The sequence below is a fragment of the Nicotiana tabacum genome, chromosome 1 (assembly GCF_000715075.1).
Source record: "Nicotiana tabacum cultivar K326 chromosome 1, ASM71507v2, whole genome shotgun sequence".
NCBI classification, from domain to species: Eukaryota; Viridiplantae; Streptophyta; class Magnoliopsida; order Solanales; family Solanaceae; genus Nicotiana; species Nicotiana tabacum.
In genome coordinates, this window is record NC_134080.1 from 220,875,442 (window position 1) to 220,884,723 (window position 9,282).

The following is a 9,282-nucleotide window of genomic DNA, read 5'->3' on the forward strand; positions in this document are numbered from 1 at the left end:
GTTATCAGATTTTTTTTTATTTTTATTTAGACCTTAAGAACTCCAATCTTAGGATAATTTTAAATTATAGTAAAAAAGCCTGACGGAAAAATGCCGCATGGAGGTAGAAGGCCCACGGTTCGTGAACTTCTTTTTCTAGAAAAGAAGCAATGATGATATCCGGGGATTTAAGGGGTAAACTCGCAAATTTATGACATCATGTTCGTAAAAAGAATCAAATTCTTGTTGGCGATTATTTATAAACAAAAAAAATGAAATTCTGAAAACTCCTTTATCTTATTTATACTCTTTTTCAAAATCTACATACTATGTGGTACAAGATTACCAGCATCTCGTTTGCAGGCAAGATTTGAAAATTTGGGCACTAGGATATTTTGAGCATGAATAGTCAATGAGTTTTGCAACTTTGTGGGCGTTTGGACATAAGAATTGTGAAATTTCAGAAATAAGTAAAAATTAATTTCAAGTTAAAAATAGTGTTTGAAAATTAGAGTTGTGTTTGGACTTGAATATAATTTGGAGTTGTTTTTAAATTTTTGTAAGTGCTTTGAAGTAAAAATTTTGAAAAATAACTTTTTGGAGTTTTTCAAAATCCGAATGATTCCGAAATTCAACTTCAAGTGAAATTTAAAAATTTCATAGGATTTTGAAAAAAAGTAAAAAATATTTTTTTTTGGGGGGGGGGAGGGTCTCAAGATCTTTTCTCAATATTTTTTTATCCCAAATTAATATAAACTATTAATGATTGTTCACTTCAATATGTGTTTTACTAAAAGATTATATGACCAAATTATTGACAGAGACGGAGAAACATAGGAAAGAATTTCCAATACGGCTTAAACTCCTTTCCTAGGAAATTCAGGTTGCCAAAGATCTTGATTTAAGACTTTCTACAGAAAAAAATATTCTCTAATTAATCATGGGATCCATGGTTAAATGGCGGCTCAACATCAATTTTTTCTAATTTTTTCAAAATCTTCGTGTGACCTATAAGTCACGGGTTTGAACGTGAAAACGACTACTGATACATACATTATGGTTAGTGGCGAATGTAGTGTAGTATTAATGGGTTCAACGGATCGAATCTATAACTTTTGATGCGGAAAAAAATTTTTATATATAAAAATTCACTAAAATTATAAAAATAGTAGATATGAATCCATAACTTTAAAAATATAATGGGTTCCATGCTAAAAACTTTAAAAGTTCAACCCATAGGATTTAAATCATGGATTCGCCTCTAATTATGATAGGTTGTCCATATCACACTCTTTGAGGTGCTACTTTTTTCCGGACTCTACATGAACGTGAAATATATTATGTACCGGGTTGTTCTTTTTTAAAATTTCCTCAAACCATTATTTGATTTGCTAATAGTATTCGTGAAAATCAACTTAGACATAATTGCTAAAGAATAAAAATTTATTTTTTAGAAAAAGAAAGAATCGTTGATAAATGCAGTCATTTTAGGTGGGCATCTTTATGAATGTTTCCCTTTCTAATAATGATAATGATCCACCAATAAATATTAAAAGGTAAGCTCGCTTTCAAGGTCGAAGTCATTTCTTAATCTTTTTCTTTTTCTTCAAGTTCTTTTGAATAGACATTCCATACCTTGATTTGGCACTAAGATTATCGAACTACGAGAATAAAGATCCTTTCAATATGAGGACGTTTTAATTTCATTTTTTGATATTTTTTTACCCTTAAAACTTGATAACAATTGAATTTATACGCGGTGTTAAGGATACGTGATATAACTTGATACAGATTGAGAAAACAAATTATACTGAAAATAATGATAAAAAATAAATGCAAACCACACAAATTGAACGGTCTTATCCTTGAAGTTTGATCACCCTCGAGCCAGAAAGTGCCTCAATCGATGTCAGAACAAAATCACAAGATAATAAAAACTAGAAATAGCAGGGTATTGCCTTTGGATCATGTTATAATATGTATTATAAATAACCAGACCCCCTTTTTTTAGTAGGGGAGTCTTACTTTAGATACAGATCTACAAAGGTAAAAAATCTCATGGTTTACTAATTATTCGGTCACTCGTTGATATATGTCGAGATTCCCGCCGTGATATCCGACCGATTACGCATATTTCGGCTTTCCGTTATTCGGTCCGATAACATTTCCTTGAGCTTGGTCGGAGTCGGGGTCGGTTCCGGAGCTACGGGCTCGATGGTCTTGAAGACGCATGCTCTAACTTTGTACCTTGGTTCGATATAATCCGGGGTCGATCTTAAACCCATCACGTTTCAGTCCCGATCTGTCATGCAATAGATGGGCCCGATTTCGATCATATACATGTATAAATCACTTCAACTCCTCTTAATTAGTGATCTTACTCAACACAAATTTAAATTAACCGGATCAATAGGCTATTGATTTTGATAAAGTTATCTATGTATGACCTATAAATCGTGGATTTGAGCTGTGGAAGCAGTCACTAATACTTGCATTAGGTTAAGTTGTCTACATTAAACCTTAGGATGCGGTCCTTCCCCAGACCCTGTGTGAATGTGGATGCTTTGTGCACCTACATCAAATTCCCTTAGGGTACGAACCTTCCTCGAACTCTGCTTGAACACAGAATCCTTTGTACACCGATTATTGAATGGTTAAAAATAATAAATTGTCCATGTTCGGTTGACCTAGCTATTTCATGTATTGTCCAATACTTTTTACGTAACGTAACTGAAGGACATTAATTAAACAAAACGGGTAGTTGACTAGGACAAATATTCTTCATTATTCTCCATTTCATTTAATAGTCAATAACGAAGACTGTCATCAATATATATATATGTCATGACAACCGAAGACTGTCAATACCAGGTAGTTGGTCTTGTTAGAACTTAGAATACTAATTCTCAAATAAAATTTGGGATTATCTCTTATTTCTCATATTTTACTATGAATATTAGTTAATATCAATATAAATTTTATACCAAATTTTAATATTCGTCGAATTATAATTATTAAATAACTAATCCTAGAATAATTATGTTTGGAATCAAACCACTTCGAAGAGATGAAAGAGTAAATGATTTTGTCATTGTGGCTTTGCTACCACTTTTTTGAGACAAACAGAGGGGTACAAAGAAAATCGATAATTCGGGTCAAATCAAAAAAAAAAATCGATATGGTTTGATTCGATTTAGTTTGGTATTGGGAAAAAAATTCGACTATAATTAATTTGGTTTGGTTTTAACTGAAAAAGTCAAACCGAAATCAAACCAACCCGATATTATATTTATACAATTTTTAAAAATATTTTATACATATAAATATTTATTGTAGTGTAATTTATAAATATTTCTTAAAAAATTTCACACTTTTATCTTTTAATGTAATATTTCGAGCTTGGATTTAATATTTTTGAATGATCCAATAAGTTTTATAGCCCATAAATGTAGTAACTCAAATAAAGTTCAAATCAATACTAATGCTAACAAAATAAATTCAATTCAACACTAGAAATGACAATAGTGTCGGATATCTATTTTTAGTTTTGCATTGGTTTATAATGAAAATGCATAACTTAGTTTATCTTTTTCTTTAGTGCTTAGTCATGTAATTAATAGTACTTATTAGATGTACTCATTTTAGCATGACTTATATAATACTTTTAGATTATGTTCATTTTTATTATGGCTTATAAATTAACAATATTTATTTTAAGTAATTTTATTATCTTTGTTATTGAATATTTTATTACAATGCTATGACTCATCTCATATTATTGTGTTATTTTCTTGAAAAATATATTATATAGTTGTATCCTACTAGGACTAAAGAAATATTTGGAGCACAAGTTACATATTTTGTGCTATGAAGACTTTATCGGAAATACTCAAAAATACGAAGAAAAAAATCGAAAAATTCGAGAAAAATCGATAAAAACCCGACTTTGTTGGTTTGATTTGGTTTATTCATTTTAAAACCCGACACTATTAGTTTGGTTTGGTAATTAAAAAATTCGAACCAACTCGACCTATGTACACCCGTATAGACAAGATTTCAAATACTTCTGCTTAACAAAAATTTCCCCCGCATGGTTAAAATAGAAATTTAAAAAATAATGAATTTAAGTTTTATGCATTAATATTAATTTATAACCTGAAAAAATTTAAATCCCCTGTTACACAGGTTAAAGTACACACATAATATTAAAAAAAATAAAATAAAGTCCACTTAAACAATCTTTAACTTCTTGATTTTAGAAGCAATACCTTCTCCATCTTTTGAATAAGATGGTATCATTTGTCTAAGTTCTCCTTTCGAAACCCCCGAGGACTCGGCGGTCGCGGAGGCACCATGACATTCAGTATAAATTTATCATCGTTCATAAAGATTAATACGGAGCCTATGCTTATTTGACTATTTTCTGAAAACATTTGCAAGTATATATGGAGTTTTGCCGAGAAGGGAGCATTGGCGTAACTGGTAAAGTTACTGCCATGTGACCAGGAGGTCACGAGTTCGAGCCGTGAAAACAGCCTCTTGCAGAAATACAGGGGTTAGGCTGCGTACGATAGACCCTTGTTGTCCGGTCCTTCCCAGATCCCGCGCATAGCGGGAGCATAAGCTGCGTACGATAGACCCTTGTTGTCCGGTCTTTCCTAGATCCCGCGCATAGCGGGAGCTTAGTGCACCGAAGAGTTTTTGCCGAAGTTTTCCGGGTGCCCGTGATCCTTCAACTCATTATGTGTGTCCGCCTCTGCCACCCCCCAAAAGACCACCCCACCCTCCCCAGGCCCTTACACTTGGTGGACTGCGATTGAACTCTGACAATTCTCTATAAATAGCGAAGCAGTCCTTGCTGCCAAATGTACATTACTTCACAATTCCACCAAAACTTGCTCATAAAAAGCAAGAAAAAATATCAAACACTTGTCATAAACCAAAACCAAAAACACCCAAAAAAAACCAATCTTCATTTTGTCATCCACAAAGTTTACTATGGTTGTCTTGTCAATACCAGCAGTTGAACAATTTTCCATAGTCAAGAATTGTAAACCAATTTCTTCATTTTTTCCTAGTAATATTCCAATAATAGACATCTCAAAACCAGATAGCAAGAATCTTCTTGTTAAAGCATATGAAGAATTTGGATTCTTCAAAATTATAAACCATGGTGTTCCTATGGAATTTATTAATAATCTTGAATTAGAAGCCATTAAATTCTTCTCATCTCCTCTTAATCAGAAAGAAAAAGCAGGTCCTGCTGATCCTTTTGGCTATGGCAATAGAAAGATTGGAACCAATGGTGATATTGGTTGGGTTGAATACATTCTCTTGTCAACAAATTCTGAGTTCAATTACCAAAAGTTTGCATCCATTTTGGGTCTTGACCCAGAAAATATTCGGTAAGACACAAGAAAAAGTTACTTTCTTTTATGGCTTTAGACATCTCGAAATTTACTAGTCCGACTAATTCAAATTCGTGTTGAGTAAGGTGAATAAGGAGTAGAGGCGGAGCCATGATTTTAAGTTTGTGGGTTCGGGAAGTTACTGAGTTCTACGTTAATAAATTGTACGTGTTTAATAAAATTTTTCAGATAAATACAAGGTTTGAACAAAAATTACTGGGTTCAGCCGAACCCGCGTCGGATTCTCTGGCTCCGCCCCTGATAAGGAGCTCACTAGTCTGAATTATTCAAATTCGTCTTGAGTAATGTGAATAAGGAGCTCACTAGTCCGACTAATTTAAATTCATATTGAGTAAGGTGAATAAGGGGTAAAGTGCTTCTTATTAGAGGATTTTTTGCATTCAGGATTTGAATCACGCACATATATATACATTTTGAAGTATTCCAACTATCTCACCACATTTTTCGGCAATAGAAATTCTTTTTTTGGCTTTAGGTATTTTGAAATACACTGATCTGACAAATCAAAATTTACACGAAGTAGGGCCCACTAAGGATTTAGCCTCATTGTCGGGAATATTTTTATTCAGGATTCAAACTCGAAAACCTTAATTAGGGTAAAAAATTCCAACCATCTCACCACATTCCTCGATAAAATAAGATATTATAGACTATGTCAATTACTATGCTGCTTAAATTGATTATTTATTTATTTATTTATTTATTTTATAATTGCAGTGTTGCTGTTAATGATTATGTATCAGCAATGAAGAAAATGGCATGTGAGATTCTTGAAATGTTAGCAGAAGGATTGAAGATTTATCCAAAGAATGTATTTAGTAAACTACTAATGGATGAACAGAGTGACTCTGTTTTTAGGATAAATCACTACCCTCCATGTCCTGAAGTTCAAGAATTCAATGGCAGAAATTTGATTGGATTTGGTGCACATACTGACCCACAAATTATTTCTTTATTAAGATCAAATAACACTTCTGGACTTCAAATTTCACTTGAAGATGGACATTGGATTTCTGTACCACCTGATCAAAATTCTTTCTTCATCAATGTTGGTGATTCATTGCAGGTATAGCCCTTTATTTATTGGTGACATCTGTTTTTTTTTTTTTGTTTTTCTGACTAAATTTGAAGTTGCGCCGCGAAGCCCCATTGATAGTAGAGTATTCCTTAACAAAAGCAGCTCTATACTCAGGATTCAAACCCAGAAACTTTATTTCTCGGTGACTTCTTTTTGGTTTTTCATTCGGTGTCCGGTATCTATATTGGTACCCGACTAAATCTGAATTCGTACCGAAAAGTCCTCTTGGGAGTAAAGTGTTCCTTAATAAAAGCAATTTTATACCAAAGTTCAATCTCGAGACCTCTAGTTAAAAATGAAGGAGTAATTATCACTTCATCTTAAAGTTTTTGGTATTTTTTGGTGGCACTATAGTTTTCTCCAAAATTTAGTCTTTATTGAGTGGAAGCTTCTAGTTTTGCTTTTTATTTTCGCTCATTTGCCAAGTAATTGGGGTGAAGAATTAGCATGCTGACATTATTTATCCTAGGGTTAATAGTGTCTTTTCCTAACTTTTCTTTGTACTTCACATTATTCCTCCTAGGAGTTGGATATCATAATATGGATTTGTGACAAAATAAAAACAAAAATAATTAGTTTTGAGCATAGATGAATGTGGTAAATTAAGTTACTTTGTATGTGATTTTAATATATTTGCATATTTTTCCAGTTTAATTATTCGATATTTAGTACCTACTGATTTGACTAATCCACATTCTTCATTCCTGACATTCAAATCAGAACTTTTAGTTAACGGTAGAGAATCTCATCCATCCCACTATACATAAAGTATTGTATTTTTATACACATTAGTACTATTTTACTAGAGTACAATCAGGGGTGGATTTATGGGGGCGGATTGGACTCGAACGCTATTCGTCGAAAAATTACACTGTATATGTAAGTAAATTTTTTTTTTTACCTCTATATACTATGTTTTAAATTCCTTTGACAGCCTAAAAGCATAACTAAGTGGTCAAGATGATTCAAAATCTTTATGAGGTCCTTGGTTCAATTCACACTAGCATCAATTTCTTTTAATTTTTTAACTTTTTTCTTTTTTAAACCCCCTTAACTGAAATTCTGCCTCCGCCGCTAAGTGCAATTTTAGTAATGGTGGTGAATTTTGCAGGTGATGACCAATGGAAGGTTTAAGAGTGTAAAGCATAGGGTTTTGGCCAATAGTTTGAAATCAAGACTTTCAATGATTTATTTTGGAGGACCACCATTGAGTGAAAAGATAGCACCTTTGGCTTCACTAATAAAAGGGGATCAAGACAGCTTGTACAAAGAATTTACATGGTTTGAGTACAAAAAATCAGCATACAATTCTAGACTAGCTGATAATAGGTTGGTCCTATTTGAGAAAGTACTATAGCCCCATTATGATTTTTTTTATTTATTATTATTTATTATTATTATTTTTTTTTTGTGAAAGAAAGTCCCACCTTGTTACTTGTAAAGAAGTATATGGGTTGTCAAGATTCTCAAATATAGGTTTAAAGATAGATCATTGGATTTCCTATAGATAGCAAACTATATTTTCTTTCTCTTTGTTATCCTATCTTTTTTTGTACTCCTTATATTTTTTGTAACCACATGTCTTGTTAATAATATAAGTTCAAAGTCATGATCATTACCAATGTTATTTATTCTTTGAACTGTCAATTGGAGTCCGATTATATTCGAATCCGTGCCTCGTAGGGTCCCATTCGGGGAACGTCCCTATCAAAGATTTTTTCATACCTAGGGTTCGAACTCGAGACCTCTGGTTAAAGGAAGAGCAACCCCATTTGCTGCACCAACGATGCCAATTGTTTTCTTGGAAACTCAAATATGGTCGGTCATGGTAAGTGAGGCGTTTGGCTTCAACAAACAGAGAAAATAAGTGAAATACTGTATTCAGATTCATATCGCGTAAAGTCATATAAGAGAAGCGCACCCTACAAGAACTTAAGTTTCAATAATGTATTTATGTTCGCATGGCCACGTTGATGAAAACTTAAGTTTCAATAATATGTAAATTTCTGACTAACTAGGATAGAATTTAGACCCTACTGTTTCCAACTCTACTGCTATGCATTCTTAAATCTTGAAAAATATGGATTTGTAGGGCCTTATTTTGATTTTCTTCATCCATTTTTCTTCTATCTCTTCATTGATACCAATACTCTGACTCTTTTGATAAGATAGACGAAGTATCTTCATTTACTGGAGAAAATTTAATGAAGTAATAATATGGAAAATTGATATTATATAGTTGCTCTCCAAATTATAGTCAAAAAACTATATATTTTTTGTATATATATACAATTCTGTATGTTATATACCAAAAATATATGAATTTTATACACTTTTACAGCTAGTGTATGGTCGGTTCCGACATATACTATTTTTTTTTGGTAATTAAACTTTTATATATACCAGGAAAAATATTTACATTCTATACCGAACCCTTACAAGGTTTTCCTATACTTTCCTCCCTCCCTTGTACACACTATTATTATCCTTCTGCTACTCTAGCTATTATGTTGGATAGTAATCCAGTCTACTTAGAACCCTTGCTATTTTCCTATTGCTTCTACAGTGTACTTCTTGTACAATTAGCTTGCTAAGTATCTCATAGTTCCTCGCTTTGGCTTGAAATAATTTTGCGTTCCTTTCCTGCCACACAAAATATACACAGCCTGCTAATACAATCTTGAACAGCTCTATTATTGCACTTCTGTTTCTTGCCCAGTTCTCTGCCCATTGTAACTCCTCAGTCCAACCATAGATGTTTCTGTTGATACCTTGCCAATTGAGCAATCTTTTCCA

The 9,282-nt window shown here is 32.7% G+C and overlaps 1 protein-coding gene across 1 annotated transcript; it reads left to right on the plus strand.

Moving 5' to 3' along the window:
• The first annotated feature begins 4,848 nt into the window (after window positions 1–4,848).
• On the plus strand, window positions 4,849–8,095 carry LOC107792942 (gibberellin 2-beta-dioxygenase 1-like). Its single transcript, NM_001325551.1, is given in 3 exon segments — window positions 4,849–5,384; window positions 6,126–6,474; window positions 7,598–8,095. Coding segments are annotated over 3 exon segments (1,002 nt in total). The 5' UTR covers window positions 4,849–4,977; the 3' UTR covers window positions 7,844–8,095.
• The last annotated feature ends 1,187 nt before the right edge of the window (window positions 8,096–9,282 follow it).